The sequence below is a fragment of the Ursus maritimus genome, unplaced genomic scaffold (genome assembly GCF_017311325.1).
Source record: "Ursus maritimus isolate PB19 unplaced genomic scaffold, ASM1731132v1 scaffold_15, whole genome shotgun sequence".
Taxonomy (NCBI): domain Eukaryota; kingdom Metazoa; phylum Chordata; class Mammalia; order Carnivora; family Ursidae; genus Ursus; species Ursus maritimus.
In genome coordinates, this window is record NW_024423897.1 from 57,937,689 (window position 1) to 57,959,199 (window position 21,511).

A 21,511-nucleotide genomic window follows, 5' to 3' on the forward strand; every position below is an offset into this window, starting at 1 on the left:
CCATTCCATACAATGTCCGCTCCGTGTGATAGATGTCGTGCTTCCTTTGCTCGTGGCAGCTTGGATATAGGCTTTAGCTTTGCCAGAGCACTGCCAGGATGTTGCCATAAGCAGCACTCCCTGTGGGCTGGAACCCCCTTAAGGTCTTTATCCCTCATCCAAACACAGGTAGCCAACGGTGCACCTTGATCAAAGAATCCACCTGGCCAGAACCCTAAGAATTTTCACGGAGGCTCCTGAACAGCAAAGATAGTAACATCTGGGACATGTAGAACGGTTCTTTCAAATACCACACCCTGGCGAGCCTTCACCTTTCCTCCTGGGTACGGGGTTCACTCCACCCCATCAGCAGCTCCAGCTTCACACCGGGGATGGCCCCACCCCGATACCAAACCACTAAGCACAGGGACACGGGGAAGCAGAGCAGATCCGCCAAATCGAGCACAGACTCCAGATTAACATCGGGGCAAAGGAAGGGCCCTAAGCCCTCCCTCGGCTCTCAACTGACTTCGTTTCCCTTTCTCCCCAACCATTACACGTGTTACCTGAGGCCTGGGGGAAAGACAACCACAAGAACAACCACAACACTTAAACAGATACATATTTCTGTGCTCAGCACCCAAACATACATTAATCTCTTTAATATGTACAACAACCTTGTGTGGGGCATGGTGTCTGCACTGTTCCACCGGTGAGAACCAGGTTTGCAGAACCCAAGAATGAAAATGAGTGGCCACGGATGGTGGAGCTGGAGAGGGAGGGGGCCAGGGGCCCGGCTGGGGTCCACGCTGGCCACCACTGCAGGGCTCTGGCCTCTGCTCACATGGCAGACCATGAGCAGGACCAAGGGGCCAAAAGAGTGCACGTCTTCAGAACTGGCGGAAGACAAGAGGATCAGCTGTGGTGTTCTTATCCCCACACTCCATCGCTGTTTTTGCCTATGATCAAGTGCCGGAGTTGAACGCATACGCTCAGACACCCTACGATGACGGCAAAGGGTCTCAGACGTACTGCAGGGGCGAGAGTTCCCACACTCCGACCCCACAAATAAATGTGCTCGTGGACGTGACCACATGTTCTCTGGGGACATCCAACTTGAGATCCCGACGGCTCGCTGCACACAAGGAACTGTGAAAACTTCCTTAATTTTAAACTCCCCAAAAGAACTTAGCTGAACCGTTGCAGAAAGCTCGCCACTAAGAAACCAGGACGGCCGTTTTCCTACGAGGAAACCCAGGTAGGGAGACGCAATCTCTGACTTCACTGGCTCTCGTCTCTCCGGAAAGACTGAAAATGATGTGAAAATATGCATGACGGTCAAGTGCAAATTAGTAGGTGCAGACAGAGAGAGCATCAGGAAGAGGGGGAAGCCTTCACTACCTGGCCTCTCCCGGCACTCCTCTGAGAAAGGACCCAACTGGAAACAAGACAAAGACACAGGTCTCATCATGCCAGGTACAGGACAGATAGTCAGACCTGTTGTCATTGCTGGTCTTAAATACTGGAGTCTCTATCTCATTTTTTTTTTTTCATTTCAGCGTCTCCGTCACTGAGAAGTGCCTTGTCTGGGCTGAGGGTGACGTCCCCATTTGGCACAGCAAACACAGCGCCTGGGTCCCCTCATACTTTTAAGGGTCCACAAACGTGTTTTAACTTCTTTTAAAATCAAAACAAAACAAAAAATTCTTAGGGTCAAAGGTTACATACATGTTGATGCTAACACGGTTGTGAACTATAATTCTGAATCCATTTTGAGGGAGGAAGGGGACTTCCAAGGCTCCTAAGTCATGTGCCCCGATCCTAGGGGACTGGTGGTGTATCCTAGGGGCAGATGCATGGCAGGCCAGGCTGGACCCCACACACCGGAGGACCTTCAGCTTCATCCAGCACCCCCAGCCTCGGGGGGCGAGCCGGGTTCCCAGCTGGCCAATGGCTTCCGCTGGCTGGCCAGCTGCTGCTCATGGGGCCGGTGGCCCTAACCTCCGCCCAACCTGAGCCCACGGAAGAATCCAGCTCTTCCCAAAAGGGGACAGCCAGCAATTGATTCTGCATTTGCCTTCTGAACTCAAACTCCAAACAAGTTTTAATATGGACTTCTCCACAAAATAGGATCTTTTATAGGGTGTCAAGGAAAAAACAGTAGAGCATTCATTAAAGAATGTATAAGCTTACGAGCCACATCCCTTCCTAGTCCTGCTGCTGGCATCACGGGTCTCTCCCCCAGGGGAAGTAAATGAAATGCAGGAATGCCCTCAGGGCCTGGACCACAGGCTCTCTTCTCTCCTCTGGTCCGTTCCCAGGGGGCAGAATGATGAACAAAGCCCCAGAGGCACACCCACCCCTGGCTGTTTCCTTCCCTCGGAGCTACTTCAGTTTCAAAATCAGAGCATGAAACAAACAGCATAGCTTAAAATACAGTGAACTAAAACATTAAAAACACCATCAATGTCAATGAAATATGTTTATGCAGCCCAACCCCATTTCCCTTCGTGGAAACAAAAATTCACCATACGACCCAAACTAAGTGAAATGTACAAAAATGCCCTTTTTGCTACTCAAATGTACTCAAATGCCTTTTAAAAATGTTTTTAAAGGTACCTTACAATGCAAACGAAATGAAACATATGAAAACACCTTTTCAAAGGGAGATCTTGAGCGTGGTATCATCTGTGTAATGATAATGGGCCCCTCTTGCTCGTTCCCTTCGAATATTTTATCCTTTCGCTTCCAATGCATTTTCTAGTAATCTTGGATGGCTTCTAATTGCTAGGCCTATTAAATACCCATTCCTTTCATGTATTATGTGACAGCTCTTTTGTTTCTTAGAGGCTTTTCCATAAAGCAACAGATTATCTATATTTTCATTCTTTTCCACGAGCGTTTTTCATTTTTTTGTGAAACGGTACTACTTTTCATTTACATGGTAAAGGACAGTCTCATGCAAAACACTGCTTTTCTATAAAAAGATACTTCGAGGTCCAAGAGACTGAAGGTAGGGTCCCATCCCCACTTACTCCTGTGCGACTCAGGGTGAGCACGAAGCTTCCCTAAGCCTGTTTCTTCATGTAAAAAGCAACACGGATACTGCAAGGTTGGGGGGCACCGAGGACATACAGGTGAACCATAAACAACAGAGATTATTATCACGAGGCCGTTGTGGCCTTTATCCTTCAAATCTCAATACTTTGTCACCAAATTGCTGACGGTTATTGGAATGATGCCCATTTTGCACTCTAAATAATGATTTATCACCACAAATTATTCTGAAGTGTTGTCACTGGGCAAAAGTAAATCAGCTTTTAGCTATGATATACATTTGACTATAGATATATATTTGCATTCATTCATACATAATATTCGCAAGTGTGTGTGATATAATAGAAAATGTATTTTTCATTCTTTTCCACATATACAGTCATACTCATTTTATCATGAGGTATGAAAGGAATAAACAAAAATTCTGATTAAATAATTCTATAAAACTGCGGTGAAATAAATCAAAGATCTCAATAAATGGAGAGATACTCCATGCTCACAGATAGGAAGACAATATTGTCAAGATGTAAATTCTTTCCAAATTAATCTATAGAGTCAATGCAATCCCAATTAAAATCCCAACAAGTTATTCTGTAGATATCAACACATTGATTCTAAAGCTTACATGGGGAGACAAAGCACCCAGAAGAGCAAACGCAATGTTGAAGGGCAAGAAAAAATTTGGAGGACTGACCCTACTTGACTTCTAGCCTTGCTATAAAACTACAGTAATCAAGACAGGAATGGTATTGGCAGAAGAACAGACAAATCAGTAGGATGGAACAGAACCACGTAAATGTAGTCAAGTGATATATGACAAAAGGAACAAAGACAATTCAATGGAGAACAATAGTCTTTTCAGCAAAGCATCTTAGAACAACTAAATAGATATACATAATAAAAAAATTCTAGACACATACTTTATATCTTTCACGAAGATTAACCCAAAATGGATCACAGCACAGATCTAAATGTGAAATGCCAAAGTAATCCTGAAAACTTCTGAAAGCTTTCCTATACCCAGACCTTGGGCAATCTGTCATACTGAATGAATAATCAATAACATACAAATATTTTTAAAATAAACACAAAAATTATAAGTATGTGCACTTGTTAAGTGCACACAAAAACATGGCCTAAGGTCTTGACCATATTTACTTCTTCTCAGCTCCTATTACACAGGCCAGCATTCTCACTCACATTTTAAGAATATGGATAAAGACATGAAATAAGTGTGTTTTGCATAAGAAATAGTTCCCATGGGGCAGCAAACGTTAAAGAACTCTCCTTTCTACAACTAGACTCCAAATACGAAGTATTCCTGAAGGACTGCTGGTCTCTACAAGCGGTAGACAAGGTCTCCAACTCACCTCCCTACCCACCCCCATAAAAAAAAAAAAAAAAAACACAGAAACAGAAAATATGAGTGCTGAACCCTCAGCAGGGGTGGGTGTGCAGACAGGAAGTCTAGACCACAAAACCCAGGGGTAGCTGGAGGAGTAAGAACCAGCCTTGCCCTGTATACAGTAGGTGCCCTGGAGATGCCAAGGCGGAGAACCTCAGCGGTATGCAGATCCACAGGACAGCAAGTGGGGACAAAGGGAGCCAGAGTAAACCTCAACTGGGGCACATTCCAGCCAACTTGGAAAGAGGAGCTAACGACTCTTAAGTAAAAGCTTTCCCACTTAGCTCCGCAGTATTCCAATCAATTAAAATCAGTCAACATCTTAAAACCAAAATCGCCAAAAATGAGCAATCGCTAAGAACAAGGAAGGGTCCACGGAAATAACACATGGTTTAGATTCTCAAGGACTGCAGACACTGACAGTGACAGCCAGAGAATAGAGAATAGCTGTATTTGATACATTTAAAGGAATAAAGGATACACTTTCAAGGATGTTCATACAACAGAAATAAATCAGGTACAAACACAAAGAAAATGGAACCTGTAAAACTGATTGAAATAATCATGTAAATAAAAGCTCAACCATCGAAACAGAAAAAATAAATATGGAAACAAAAAGAGAAAAAAGAAATAGTTAAAAAGCAAATCAGTGAACTAGAAGATAAACCAAAGAGTTTATGTACAATGCAGCAAAAAAATATAAATATTCCTTTATAATATGTAAGAGATAAAAATTATTAAAAAGCCTAAGACACAGAGAATAGAATAAGATGAATAAGAAGGTATTAACATGTCTGACCGGGGTTCCCAAGTTACAAAATGAAGAGACTTGAGGACATAAAATATCTAAAGACAGATCAGTTGAAGACGTCCAGTATTCACGAAAAACCATGAATCTACAACTCCAGACAGTTAGGCAAAAAGAAATACAAGCATATGTACACGATGGTAAAAATGCAAAATATTAGAGATAAAGAAAAACTCCTAAGAGTGGACAAAGAGAAAGGAAGGACCACCCGCAAAGAACAACAGTTCGCATGAAAGCAGACATTTCGACAGTGCAAGACAGTGAAGACAGATTATTGAGGAAAAAATAACAGTCAATCTTATATCGCAAGAAAACGTGTTTTTTTTCATAATAAGAGCAAAAATGCAAACATTTACAAAAAAATTATATTTTAAACAGGAATTTACCATCAAGAAACCTGCTCTAAAAGAATTTCTAAGAAATTCTATAATCCTTAAAAGACCGTATGATACGAAAGAAAAAGGTGAACAAACATAATGGTAAACACATTGGTACAACCAAACACACACTGTCCATCTGAAACAATAATAATGAGTGTCTAACTTCTAGGCTTAAAAAGACAGAAGTGAAATATGCATTAAGTAAAAAATAAAAACTTTAAGGGTAAAGATAAAATCGATAAAACGCTCAATTCCAAGGCAATGATAATAATTTTAAACATCTACGAACTCAATAAAATAGCCTCAAAATGTATAAAGCAAAACTTGTATAGACCTGGGGGGAGAAGTAAATTAATCTGCCAAGAGCAGATTTCATCATCTCCACCCAGCTATTGATAGGTCAAGCAAACAAAAGTAAAAACAAAACAAAATTTAAAAGATGCAAAATATTTGAGTATCATAATTAATAAGTTTGGCCTATTGGCAAATAAAGAATTCCACATCCAGCCTTAGAGAGAACAATAATCTTCTTGTGTGCATATGGAATATTTATAAAAACCATACACTAGGCAACTTGCAAAAAGTGTCAAAGAAAAGGTATCACAGAGACCCATGTTCTGTGATCACTATTTTAAATTAGAAGTTTATAACAAAAACATAAATTAAAAATAACCACATATTTGTAACACAAAAAGCACAACTCTAAACTGAAAAAGAAACTGAACAGAAGAGGTATCTGTGCCAGATTTGGGAGGTGGAAACAGAGCAGGTCCTCACCTAAAGTCTCTGAAGTCGGATAGGATTACGGGCAGTCACAGAGGTCCAGGCAAGGCTTCAGCATGTCCTCACTGCCCCCGCCTCATACTCTGTTCCTCTGCCCAGCTTCCAGCCACTGGTGAACAGTGGTCTGGCAGACACGTGGCTGGGGAAGCATAGGGGTATTAGCTCCACAGAAGTAACAGATTTCCAGAAACCTCTCCATTGAGTTCTTCCATCTTGGTCGCCTACGGGGTGACTAGCCAAGTATGGCTTCACAGACTCCCCTGAAAGCGCCCACTTCTCCACCCAAACCAGTGCTTTATGAAGAATTCTTCGTGATTCTGCAGATAATTACTTTCCTTTTGAGAAACAGTTGCTGGCTTATGACCAACCCCAAAAGGGACTGAACACTGACCATGGACCATCACCAAGTCTCCACGCAGTCCAATCTGCTCATGTTGATGGGACTGTTTCGTGGCCCACCAGGCATGAAGCTGGATGTTGCACAGTAGCGTCCCATCAGCAAATGGAGGTGGGCTGCACGAGCTAGGGCTCTGGAGGCACAAGTAAGCTGCGTGAGCAAATGTCACAGGTACTCACAGGCACTGGTCTGCCCACCCTGTCTCTCTCAATCTGCATCTGTGTCCTCATGCAGAGTTCCCTATGACCTGCTGCCTGAGGAAATAAAAATCCAGGTCTGAATGATGTCTGGTTCTGCAGAACATACTGGGGCCACCTAAAAGGAGACAACCAAAGCACTGTAACTCTGAGCCCCTCAAATGTGCCATCCTCTGGAGGACCAGCCCGCCATCTATGGCAGGTTGATGACAACTGACGGCAGGCACAGAGATTTGTTTTCACTTGAATTGAACCTACTTGGGATATGGGTTTGCTTTTCTGTCCGTAATGCTTCCACCCAAACCACCATATATGGACTTTCCCCACGTGCTTTCCACTCACAAGGTATTTCAGAGCGTGGCTTCTGACAGAAGCATTCATTTTACCACAAATGATGCATGACGATGAGCTTATGCTCTTGGAATTCACTGATCTAACCCTGTTCCTCATCACCCTAAAGCAGCTTCCTTCACGGAAGGAGAGAACGAGCTTCTAAGGACTCAGGGAGGGTACCGGCCTTTGGGCAACACCGGGTAGGCTGGGAGATACCCCCTCGGACAAAATAGATGCTTGGAAACAGCTACCAGCGCAACTGACTCTGCCACCGCCGGGATCCACGCAGGCCTGGGAATCCAGGGGTGGAAACAGGAGTGTTGCCCACTCCTGTAAATTCCCATTCCCATTCCTGTAAATGTAGGCTTGTTCCAGTTTTGAGGGCTTAGTTGCCAAAGCCCCCTGAGCCTTCACCAGGGAACTCAATAACATTTCCATTAAACTGGACACAGAGATTGCTATCTGGCCACTCTAGGCGACTAATGTCACGGAACCAGTGGGTAGAGAAGAGCTTTTAGTACAGTTGGAGTGACGGATGGACACTATCAAGAAAAATTGGGCGGCTCATACACGACGCAGGCAGGGAAGGGAAGAAGATGAAACGATGAAGACTGTAGCTTGTCTCCTTTGCTCGCATGTCCTGTGATAAAAGTTCACGGAAACATCTAACAACAAATACTGTCTATTTGCAAAGTACTAGGTGAAGCAACTGTTTATGTCACCCCACCTGCCAAGGAAATACTATCAGATAAGATGCTTGCACAGGGCAAAGGGAATACGGAACGGGCAGCAGGAGCACGTTAGAATACGAGCCATATCCCTGTGATCAGCTGTAGAACTGAGAATGGCAGGAGCTACAAATACTTCTTCCCTGGGTTGGTGAAGGTATTTGCACATGTGTGTATGTGCATATTAAGTAATTATTTTTCTTCTTTTCCCTCTGATATAACGTGAGATATATCAATAGTGTATGAATGGCCTTTATACTCAAGTATGGAAGATAACGGGCTTTTAAAGGACATGTTCCTTAGACAGATGAGAAATGAACATCACTAAAGTGGATAAAAGGGCCCTTCATCCCCTCTTTTAGGGAGATGGCTGGCGTATCTTCAGTTGTACGAAGAAGAGTTGCATCATATTAGGTAGAAGCATGATTGTGCTATCTTATCTAGAAGTAAAACAGAGTTAACGGCAGTATACACGATACCCAGTAAACAAGCAGTAGACTATGCTGGATTGTTCTGTCGTCAAATTGATTAAAGCTACTTCCCAGCATCCCCTTCCCTGAATGCTCCCAGGTGAGAGCGGGCATCCGGAAGTGCTTGCCTAAGATTTGGGAGGCGGAAGAAAAGCAGCCCCTCGGAAGGGGAGCCTGCTAGTCATATATGGTTGGAGATCACGTGGAAGAGCCTGGTGGGCCCCCGCCTGCCCTGACCCTCCGAGGCTCTGCGTGCAGCCCAGACGCGGCCCTTCCCCAGGTTGTTGGCTCTACACTCCCAGCAGTAGTGCCCTGCAGAGGTAACCACTCTCAGGAACTCCCTGGAGAGACTCTCCAGCAGGTGCCGGCTGTTCAGGTCCTCAGCTCTCCCTGCACCCCCAACTGGCTAGCAACTTCTCTGTTGATTTCCAAATGCTCCCTTCGGGCGCCAAGCTTTCCATTAAAACAAGCAGGCTAAAAACGAATGAACTTTGTATCCCCCTTCAGAAATTACAAAAACAAAACAAACAAACAACAACAACAAAAGAAACCCAGAGAAAGTAGAAGGAAGGTGGGATGGGCAGAGACTTTCAGAAACATTCCCTATTTCTTCCTTCTGGGTTCCTTCTGGGAAGCACTTTCTGACCTCCCTGGAAGTTAGAAGTAACCACGCTTTGGCCAATGAAACAAGAGCGGAACTCCAGCTCTGTCTCCTGGCAGGGCCATGTAAATGCCTGTGTGAGGCCACACCACACGTCCCTTTCCACAGCGCAATGATTAGAAAAGCAGTTATCACGAGGAAGACACCTGTGGCCCCAGCTCTCAGGGTAACAGAGATGGGGAGAATCTCCTTCCTGGCTAGGATGTGTGCACAAGAAATAAACCTCTGGCGTGTTGGGCCAAATTTGGGGTTTGTAAACCCATTACAACGTGTAACATCTTCACTGATAACAAAAAAATTAGTACATGAAATAGGGTGCCGTTCTGACAAAACCTACGTGGACGGCACTGACCGCTGCCCGCCGGCGGGAGAGGCAAGGACACTGTCATCAGAGACTGAAAAATGGCAATCAAGTGAGCAAAGGCCCAACATTGGTTTCTCATTTATCTTGGGAGGCAAAAGACACCCTAATAGAATTCTAAGTCTAGAGCAGGGCTCAGTGAACCGTCTTCATAAAGAGCCAGATCATCGGTGTTTGGGGCTTTATATAGAGGCCACATGGTCTCAATCACCCCATTTAACTCTGCGGCTGTGCCTGAAACACAGCCATAGGTCATATGGGAATGATGGTCAGACTATATTGAATAAAACTTTATTTAAAAAAAAAAATACGCAGTGAGTCCGATCTGGTCCCTGGCCAGCGTTCGTAGACCCCTACTCCAGAAGAGATCATTGAACAAAATGTGACCAGTGTGGGTTCGCTGCTGTTGGCCACATGTGTTCACACAGCACAGGACGAACACGAGATCAGAAAACAACTGGATGGTTAGAAGGAGGAATGACAAGGAAGCAACACGGTCCAGAACAGTATGGATCTGTCAGATGGCAAGAGGGGAATGATTCAGCTTGTGTTCTAGGGAAAGAGGTGATTAAAACTCAGTGATGTGGGGACAACCACGCCCACCGCTGAAAAGTGGATGGATGGAGGGGTCTCAGAGTGAAGTCCAACGAAAAGTATGGTGCCAGGAAATCCCTTCAACTGGACAAAATGCCACATGGAAAAGAGCACCAGAAAGTGCGTTACTCAAACAGGCTCCAGGCAGGCGCCAGCTGAGAGAGGGCGAGAAGGGGGCTAGAGAGGAGAGAAACGGGGTGAGAAGGCAGAGAAATACAGCAAATCTAACGAGTATGTCTTGAAAAGAATGACGATGACCACTGACAGACACCTGGATGGAGATGCCTGCAATTAAACAGATAAGAAGTTGAATACGTTTTGAGAGATGTGTGTTTCCAAAAGAAACACCAGACGGCACTATGGCTGTTCCAGACTTCAAGGAAATTCTGGGTTCTCTGTCTCTGACAGACAATGGGCAGAAACAACTGCTCAGTCCCCAAGTGGGGAAGATCCCCCAACAATCAGCCCAGATGTGCTCAAGAGGGCGATCAATGAGGGGAGGTTCAGAGGTCACAGAAAACAGCAGACAAGGGGACGATTTCCAGGACAAGAGGCTGGGTCTAATGAAGAATCGGTTCTCAGCCCCGGGGCCAGGAACCCTGGAACTGCCAGCCCAGAGACTTAGTGTTGCTTGTGTTGTCCTTCTTCAGAGGATCAACAAGGATAAAGGACAGTTCATGGGAAAGCAATAATATTATAAATAAAAACCAAAGACAGAGTATATGTAAATGAGAATAGTATTTTCAATGCATACCATTAAATTTGACAATTTGGATGCAAAGCAAAAATTCCTAGAAATACCTTATTGAAACTGACTCAAGAAATAGAATTAGAAATACTAAACAATCCTTTTACTATCGAAGAAACTGAAATGGAAGTTTTTAAATCTCCTTACAAAGAAAGCAACAAGTCCAGGTGGTTCTCCAGACAAATTCTACCAACTCTTCCCGATGTACCGAAAACTCTTAAACTCTTATAGAAACCTGAAAAAGAAGACATGCTTCCTGATTTATTTTATAAGACTAGCAAAACTTTAAAAAGACAGTTTGATGAAGGAATATTCCAAACTCACTTCACCAAAAAATATATTTGCAAAACCCTTAATCAAAATGTTAGCACATCACATGCAACATTTTATAAGAGATGTCATGAAAATGCAGTTTGTCTCGGGAATATAAAAGTTGTTAAATATTAGAAAATCTATAATATTTATCCATTACATTGACAGATTAAAAAACAACTTAAAAAGCATATATGATCACTTCAGTTTAGTAAAATTGAGCACCCAATCACATTTAAACTTTTTGTGAAAAGTGTAACAAGGAAATCTCAAAGGGTATCTACAAAATCAGTATTATCTTAAATAAACCATGAAGGAACTCTCTTTAAAATTAGGAAAAAGGCAAGGATACCCACAATCACCAATTCTGTCAATAACATTAGAGTTCTTACCCAGCACAATAAGAAATAGAATCTCAAGGCCTTTGTACTAGGAAAGAGAAATAAAACTCACATTACTTCAGTTGATATTATTATCTACGTAGGAAACCTGAATCTGCATTTCATTTATGAGTTATAAAAAGGATAACATAACAAGTTATAGAATAACATACATAAACCGTAGAACTTCACGAAAGCACACAGATGAATGGTGAGATTCTCCATTGTTCACGGACAGCAAAATTTAGTATCATAAAATATCAATTCTAATCAATGAATCAATAAATTCAATATGACACTAACAAATTCCCAGCTGAGTTTTTCATATGGAGGTTGACATAAGATGATTATAGAGAAGGGAAAAAGGTCAAGGGTAACCAAGAAACATGTAAAGGAGCTGAATGTTAGTTGCCCTGCTTAATCTAAATACTGATTATAAAGCTTTAGTAATTATAGTGTGTGTGTGTGTGTGTATGTGTGTGTGTACACGCAGTACTGCAGGGATAAAAACAACAACAACAAAACTTAACCAATGGAACAGAACAGAGAACACAAAACAAATCACTCCTATATGGAATTTTGACATATGGCAGATGTGGGGAAAGAAATAGCTAAAAGTGGTTAATAAAAATGCATTCAGCTTAAGGAAAAATATATAAATGATCCCCATCACTACCTCACACCATATACATGCAATAGTCTATATCTATGTATTTATCTATATACTTAGATGATAAAATGAGCAAAAAGAAAAGCAACAGAATAATGACAAAAAGTGTAATAGGAAGCTCACTTCTGAGGGCAGGAAGGGAAACAGGATAGGAATGGCATACAGACTAACATGTTACTGGACATATTCTAGTCTGGACTGGGTTCATGGGTGTTTATTTTAATATAAATAAATAAGGAAGCCAGAGAGAGATTGATGCGAATTTTGCTTAAAAATCAAAGAATAATCAAATCAGTCAAATGAGAAATCCCATTCTGTGTACCGAAAGTCCAATTCTGAAGAACGTGGCTGTTATATGCTTGACTTAACTACAAGCTGATGACGGGAAAGGGTCAGACATCTGATCCACCATATGTTTGAAACTCTTAGCTCTTTCATTTGTAGTCACCTGATTCCTTTATTCTCTGAACGTTTAACATCATTATTGGTTCTAGTAGTGAAATAGTCTAAAATGCTATTTCCTTTATAATGTCCACAGACCCCTAGGCGCTTGAAATCTTACTGACTTTGTCCTTTATTTTTTTATATAGCTTGAAAAAATAATAATACAGACATTTAAAACACACACAAACACACACACACAATAATTCGGTCTTGGGGGTGGGAAACGTAGAAATAAGAGCCTGAGCCTTTGAGCTCTGGCTTGTAGCTGTAATGTCCTAACCTCATCACGTCTGAGGGGCAGTAAAGGGCATTAGAAGAATGGGTAGAGGCTCTCATTTCAAGACCTTGCAGTCAAGACCCCATCCCAAAAGTGCTGATCCACCATCCTCTCCACTAGGAACCTCCCACAAGTGGTGACCATAGAGACTTGATTTATTCATAGGATTCTCTCAGGCAATAACCATCTTGAGAAGTCTCAGGAATTTCAGTGTTCTAAAAAGAAGCTATTGTACTTTATGTCTGTATGTTTCAAATAAAATAAATTATTCATCCAATATATTTTAATTGTGTTAATAATTCACACTTCCCATTTCTAGCACCAAGTTTTTAAAAAGTGATTTGGTTCGAATCTAAGATACAAAGGGCCTTACGTATCCCCAGTAGCCTCGACCCAGGTCTGTATTCTTATTCTATCTTGGCACCATTGTTCTAGAAACCTGGGCAAAGTCGGAACACTAGCTGGCAGTTACTCACGATGGTTTCTCGGGTGATGGTTCCCATTACTGCTTCCGTCCCTCTCTCACCTGCGTATGGTTTCTGGGGTCAGAAGTATAAGCCCAGGTAAAAGGAAGGAACAAAAAAAAAAATATATTGACAACATGGCCAGCAATGGCTGGACTCATGAAGTTTTCTTCAGAACTTCTCCTTTTTCCCTTCCTTGTGATTTCTGTATCGTAGCCTTACACAAAGAGGGCGGAGAAGCAACATCAGCCACACCTCAATTTGGTCAAAATACCAAACACCTGAGCGGACCCAACAATCCCTTTCTCTCCTACATGCACCTGGTGGTGCAAGCCAGAATTTCTAGGGTGTGTCCATTTCCTGGTTTAAAAACAAAAAATCACATCATAAATATCTTATTACTCTTGGTAATTTTATACACCATTATCAAAAGCTAACAAAATTGAGAAATACGAAGGGCGATATGTCAATGTGGCTTGAATTTCAGTGCTAGAAAATAAAAAACTTATGTCAAAATGTGACTTTTAATTAAACAATGCTTCTCCACCTATGTTTAGTAATTCAAAGTTTATGCACAACATTTATCAGATAAATAGAAACACATCCCCTCCTGTTTCCTACCCAGTTTTAAAAATCCTCGTACTCATATGGTTTTCAGCCAGAACTCCATCCACAGGAGACCTTGACAAGGAAAACCCTCTGCGGTACAAAGATACTGGTAACAGTGACCCACATTTGTTTTGGGTGCGATCTGCACCTGGCACTGTGCTCAATGTTCCTATGATCTAACCTTCTTAACGCCCCACGGAGCTCCCCGAGCCTGGTTGTGCTGCTTGCGCTAGTTCACAGATGAAGCATCTGAGCCTACAGCAGATCAAGTAATTTGTCAGGAACACATGCTAAGTGCTAAAGCAGACCCCGATCCAGGACTCTCAGCAAAGGTCTGCACTGGGAACCCACCAGTAGGCTACGCAATGGAAACACCAGCTGCGAAGGAAACCGGACCTACACCATAAATTATGCATTCGCTCACGAGGCACCTCCACTACGGCTAGTGCCCTGTTAAGGATGGGGAGCCCTCGCGTTCTGCCCGGAAAGAACCAACAATTAGTTGAGGAGACAAGGCAAGCTCACGAAACGATTCTGGATGTCAGACGACAGTAGAGCAGTGGTGAAATGATGTCATAGAGTTCAAGAGCTTTGCAGGCATCAGAAGCAGAAACCCGTATGGATGGGAACGTGCAGCAAAGGCCAGACTGTTTAAGATGGAGAAGCGGGATAAGCAGCTCCGAGAGGAAGAGGCTTCCAGGGGAGGGCAGCCACTCGGGGACACTGCGGAGCTGGAGAGGAGCTCTCAGCCCCTGGGGGCCAGGCTCACAGGTCAACCTAGGGAGGGAAACAGGTGTTCAAGGATGACATCAGTGCCTCAGAGATGAGCCACTTCAGGCTGGAGGGCCACCCAGGGGGACTGGCGTCCCAGGGCTGGCCCCAGGAGGCAGTCGGTAAACAGCAGCGAAGGAGAATGAGTGAAATCCAATGAACGGTGCCGATGCCAATATCGAGTCCTACAAAGGACTAGCGGACGAGCAGATTATTCACAGACACCCAGTGTAGACTCTACCACTAGCCATTACTGATCAAACATATCAAAATGATTAATACCACCATCAAACACCTTTAACGGAGTAATATATCAGCTCTAACAGTATTATTACCTCTTAAATAGAATGATTTAAAAATAGCAGTAAGAATCCGGAAATTTCACACATCGATCAGTCGGAACGATTTTACATGCCACAGTATTTATGCCAGCAACTTCTCAGACAACAGAAGCAGGGCCGCAGACGGGTCCTCCACTTAATGGAAAGACGCTGGGAATGTTCGGCATAACGAAAATAAATGACACCCACCTCACTGAGCTCATCGTCAGGAAGCATCTCTACCAAGATTTGTTTTCACATTAAAAGAGAAAAGAAGTGGAGTGTAACTCCATTACCGAGAATGATGGTTGAGGACTTTCACACCAGGATGAAATCTCAACAGGGAAGCTGCCATTGTGCCAGGACCGGAGCTGGGCGTTCTAGATCTGCAGCGGTCTCCAGGAAAGCTCCCAAGGAAAAACCAAGCGCCCTGCATCCGGCCCCAGCACTGCACCTGGGAGACCTTGAAGAAATGAGCTCACGTCTTTGGGTCTCAGTGTCCTCATCCAGAATGAGTGAGTGCCCTCCCAGCTCTAAAGCTATGTGACATGTTCCCTCCCAGCAACAATAAAAATGCAACAACAAAAGACTGCTAGGGACAGTAGCTTCTGGGGGCACGTTCCGTGCCAGGCATAACTCTAAGTGCTTCATGTGGACTAATTTGGACCATCGCCTAAGAAGGCAGGCACCATTCTATTTTACAGACAAGGAAACTGAGGCACGGAGAGTTAAACAATTTGCCGAAGATCCCAGAGATGGAAAGGGACAAAGCCAAAGGGTCAATGGAGATAGATTCTCTTAACCATTACCCTCCCTGCCTTTTTTTAAGGGAGAAGACTAGGTACCATGCAGATATTTAATTGTGCATTTTAATACCTCAAAGATGCTTCCAAAGCCTTTCTTGTTAGTCCTCTAAATGGCAACCACCTTTCCTGCAGAAAATTATAGTTTTTTCCTTATCTTTTGTTTATACCACAGTTAAATTATAACTAAAATGACTTGTGAATTACCGGTTGCAATTACGAACACCTGCCACGTAAGATTTTCCTGCACGCACAGAAAGCTGCAGGAAGATACATCTTTAGCTACTCTAATTCCTGAGAACATGCACGATTGCCCATGCACCCCCAGATTAGGAGACTAGAGGAAGTACGCACAGAATTTCCTGCTCCTTAGAGTAGATGCCACACATAGTTAGCTGCCTTCTCCAGCATTCCCCCGCCAAGAAAAGGGTGAAGGACTGAGTTTCTCCCTATTGACACCTTTCCACCCACGGGGGCGCTGAAATATGGTGGGAATAAAGAGCCAATTTCCCTGTACAATGACTGGGTTTGTCTGTTCTGGAAGGATTAAAATCCTTTTTCCATGTATAACTAAAAGAAACACTGATATATCTGCCCCTAGAAAAAATACCCAATGCTGGAAAATGGATTTGGAATGATAAGTACTTATGGTTATTGTTTGAAAGCCCTACCTCACCAAATCATGTAAAAGCAAGAAAACAGATCATGTTCTCAAAGTCATGCATGTTACATATTTAATCAAAGTACGTATGCTTATATGGATTTTAATATCATACTCAAACAAAAACTCTTCACTATTGCAATACCTATTTAAAATTTATGGGAATAAAAGTTTTCCATTCCGGTTGAAATGTTAACTATTTCTAATCATAAATTTTAGCTAAAACAAATCTGGTTGGAGCCAGCTGGTATTTTGACAAACTGAAAAACTTATGTCAACTTTCCTAACAATGGCAGGCCAATTTTGAGAAAACCATGCTGATTTTGGACATAATAAATGAGACAGGATTTAATTCTGATAGACAGTTTCCATGCACTTAGTAATGAGAACCAGTCCTGAAAAATGAAGTAACCTCATAAGAGGTTACTTAAAGTCTGGTCTCATTAGTTCCAAGTTTTCTGATGCCGGGTGTCAAGTCTTTTTTGTCCATCATGCCCTGTACTATCATTAAAATGTCCATGAAAAGCAACAGAAAATATTTTTTGTATTATTAAACAAAATGTTAAAATTCAAGACATCCTATCATGTGTCCTATTTATCTCATGTCTGGCTAATTCCTAACAAATATGGAGTTAAAGCTATTGAGTAGCTTTAAAAAAAAAAAAAAAACCCTATCTAATAGCTTTTTATGTAGAAAATAATTAAGCGAGATGAAGTTTCAATTCAGAATTTATTTTGACAACACAGTAAAAATATTTCGAGAACTACTTAAACTTCAAGATCAACCCATACAGATTGATGGACTGATCCTAAGTAGAAATTAAGGGCAGGGCGCCTGGGTGGCACAGCGGTTAAGCGTCTTGCCTTCGGCTCAGGGCGTGATCCCGGTGTTATGGGATCGAGCCCCACGTCAGGCTCCTCCGCTAGGAGCCTGCTTCTTCCTCTCTCACTCCCCCTGCTTGTGTTCCCTCTCTCGCTGGCTGTCTCTGTCGAATAAATAAATAAAATCTTAAAAAAAAAAAGAAATTAAGGGAAATCAGTTTGTGAATAATGTCAATTAGGGAGATACTAAGTCAAGACAAAACTTAACTGCTTTCTTTTTGAACAGCTATATTAAATCACTTGATACAAAGACAATTACACACAGCAAAACATCACTATGTACTTGGAGGATGCCGAGATCATTTTGTGATCCAAATGTTCTAGGAGAGGATGGATGAGTGTTACGAAGATTGCCAGACTTTTTCTACTACAAGAACTGATGGAAGTCTAATAGAAACCAAAATCAGGCAGATTCATGGGAAAGAAGAAATCTGTCCAAGATTTCAGGCAGCAAAAATAGATCTGCCGAGCTCCTGAATTACATCAGAGCCCAGCTATTCTTGTAAAGCGTTCGAAGGTGGAACCCTGGCCCGGCCCCAAGCGACTGTTTCCATCTTACAGAGGTAGTCGAGTTCTGGTCAGTCTGAGACACGAACTCACCCCACTCGGTGTGAACACAGCTCTCCCTGAACACCGTCCCATCTTTCATGCTCCATCTTTGACGGTGTGAATGGAGAGCATTTTCTGGAAAGTCGAACTGCTGTTTATGATATTACTAAAAGCAAAAGAGAAACGAGCTGTCCAGAGCTCAGAACTGTTGCAGTCCTTCCCAATGTCCAGTGTCTGAAGATATTGCCCATTGTTTCCAGGTGTTTCCCACCTCCCACTTGGCCCTGCAGCCCCAGTCCCCACCTGAAGAGAGCCTTTCCACCAGCCCCAGTCATACTCCCTGATTCTGGAACATTTCTGCAGAGCTCCTCACCTCAAAAGATTGACATAGCAGTCAGTCCGTGGACCAGGTACGGCAAAGAATAGTCCGTTCTGTTGCCTCCGGACATCATTCTGGGCTACAGCCACGCCATGGCAGGTGCTTACCCTGTGCTTAAAACAATTTAGCTGAATGCCAGGAAAGTGTGGAAAAGGTTGACTTCTCAAGGAAAAGTAAAGATGCCTGGATAAACTTTTAAAAGGATATCACTTGGCACTTGCACCACGTGAAGTGGAACATAAACGGAATTGTATAAAGAAAGATGAATCCAAAGCTCGGAACAACTCGGAGAAGGGTGCTCTTAGCTGGGTTAACGGCATCTCGGACAGATCTCTTCAAGAACATCGACAGCAATACGGTTTAAGAAATTAGAGATCCGTATCAGAGAAAACAAAGTAGTATGTGTCGGGGAAGACGTGAACTTTGCCCTTGTCCTTAAGTATATTAATGGTGCTATAAATAGGCCATCACCTGCTCCTCCTTTTCCATTTGGAAGAGAACAAGCCAGAAGGGTTTGAATTACAGATTCAACAGAACCATGAGCAGCGATGTCCTGGCAGAACAGATTTCCAGGGGAAAAGTGACATGTTTTCTTCCCTGCACGTACAGAAATGACAAGGAGACGCTTTCAGAGACCCAGCTTCCAGTCTCAGAAGTGGCGAAGAGAGAGAAAGATGCCATTCCAGGGAGCATTGGAGGCTGATTACAAGGGTGTGAGGACTGCCCTGAACACAGGATCAAAAGGTGCTCTCTGCTTTGTACTTTACGGTGGAAGAACCAGTTTGCGATCTGCGGCACCATCGCCTACAGTCTATGTTTTATTCTCACCGAATTCCATCAGAAGACGGCACTTCTTGACTAGTGTGGGGGAAAAAAAGAAAACTTTACTTTAAAGAACTTTATGATGATACCGTTTTCCCATGCATAATAATTGAGCACCATCTGGCTCAGGATATCAGAAACAAACTGTCAACCACGAAGGGCAGCTATTTTCCACACTTGGTGAAATAAAACCAAACCACCAGTTCTTTGCGGAGTGGACACGAATACTTATATGCTACGCTAAAAAAAAAAAAAAAATACTCAGTAGAGACATCCCCAGATCAACCGGTGACCAAAAATATCTCACTGGGTAATCGATGCCTGGCACGATCCGCACATCCATAATCATCACAGGCAGTGCAAAAGTTTGAACCACACAACCAGAATGATCGGTAACAGGAAGTTTACCGCCATCTACAGATTTTCCCTCACTGCTCAGAGGAGCGAGCCAAGGATTCCTGCTCAAAAAATATAAATCGGCAAACCTGGCCTCAGCTGTGGGGTTGCATTATGCTCCCCGTGATAAAAGCCACTTTAATGACCCGCACGAAACAGTAAACACGATTAACTACCTCTCTAGAAGCAGGAAACCAGGGGTCCATCAGCGCTGGCCACCTACAGACTCAGAGGATGAGGGCTCACAACAGGTCAACACCGCATCTCTTTCTGTCTATGGCACCAAATACACACAGATTGCAAGGCAAACATGTATAGTAACATCCTTTCTTTCATTTCCCTCGCCATTAACCACTTTCCCCAGGCAGGCTCTGGGGAGTTAAGGAGCCATCCAAACTAAAGCGCCTGCTCAGGGGCCGTGCAGTGGCCTCGAGAAGCAGCCGGATGGTCGCTCCTCGAGCAGATGTTGCAGGCAGCGGCGCCGGCAGGAAGGCGCGCCGGGCTCCGCCAGCGGGTGCGCAGAGCCGGGGAAGGCACACGCCCTGTCCGTCCACCTGGGGAACATCCCGGCAACTTTATTTTGGGCAGAACCTTCCAGGGAAACTTTTCTCTCGCCCGCAGCCCTTGCGAGCCGGGCCGGCCGCGGGCGGGCAGGAGAGGCCGGGAGCTGCGGGCCGAGGGGCCGCCCCCGGCGGGACGCGGCTCGCCGGGCTGGGTCCCTCTCGTCTCGGGACCGGGACAGCGCGGGGCAGGTCCTGCGGGGAGGCCACTCACCAGCCGGAGCGCGAAGAAGACGGCGAGCAGGGCGAGGCAGGCGCCCATGACGATCAGCAGCAGGAAGACGATGAGCGGGTGCTGCTGGCTCATGCAGTAGTAGGACTCGTACAGCCAGTCCCGGGACCGCTGCAGCCCGTCGCCGCCGCCCGCCGCCGCCGCCGCCGCCTCGGCGCGGTCCCGCAGGTAGCGGCGGCGCCGCATCGCCTCCCGCCACATCGGGCCGGCTCGCGGGGCGCCCGCCGAGCGCGCCCGGCCGGGGCGCTCGCGCCCCTCCCACCCCCTCGCCTCGGCGGCCGGGCTACCCGCGCTTCGGAGCTGCGCGCAGGGCCTCCGGCGCGAGGCGGAGCTCGGCGCCCTGGCTGGCGCGCTGGCGCGGCGGGCGGGGGCGGGCGGCCGGGCGGCGGCCTCAGGGGCAGCTCCCGGCGCCGCCGCTGCCGCCACCGCGCGGGAGGGGGCGGGTGCGACCGGGGCCCTCGGCCCGCCTCTCCCCCACGGCGCGGCGCGCAGCCGGGCCTCCGCCCACCGCCACCGCCCCCCGACGGCCGGGCCACGCGCTGGGGGCGGCCCGAGGCAGGGGAGGGGAGGAGTGCGGAGTGAGGGTGGGGGCGCGCCGGCCGCGCCCCTGCCGGGACGTCCCCTCCTTCCGCCCTCCCACACTCAGCCTCGGCTTGGCCCCCCTTCCTCTCCGCCAGCGGAGCTCGGCCTGGGGTTCCCACTGCCTGCCCCCCCACCCCAACAAACACAAGTCCCACCTCGCTCCGAGGCTGCGGGGGCGCCTAACCTCCTCTCCACGAGCTCGGAGCGCGGCGGGAGGGGGCCCCCGGCCTCGCAGGGGCTGCGGGAGGGGGTGCTCCCGCACTCTTCTGCACTAGCTCAGCGAGCGGCGGGCGGAGACCTCCCACCCTTTAGTGCCCCCTACCCAGAGGACAGCAGGAACTTCCTCCTTTTCACCATCTGGGAGTGCCCAGGAGGGGTTCTCCTCCCCTCCCCCCTTAGTGGGTAGGGGTTTCCCACCCTCCTGCTCTCATCGCCGCCAGGGTGGGGTGCCCACGCTCCTCCCCACTCCCACTGAGGGCAGGGGACTTCCCAGCGGG

The 21,511-nt window shown here is 45.3% G+C and overlaps 1 protein-coding gene across 1 annotated transcript in view; it reads right to left on the minus strand.

Moving 5' to 3' along the window:
* ADCY2 (adenylate cyclase 2) overlaps positions 1–20,633 on the minus strand; it is a 387,226-nt gene extending 366,593 nt beyond the window's left edge. The window contains exon 1 of the mRNA XM_040630559.1: positions 20,415–20,633. Coding sequence (XP_040486493.1) covers positions 20,415–20,633 — 219 coding nt within the window. The remainder of the gene's footprint in view (positions 1–20,414) is intronic.
* Positions 20,634–21,511: the final 878 nt, after the last annotated feature.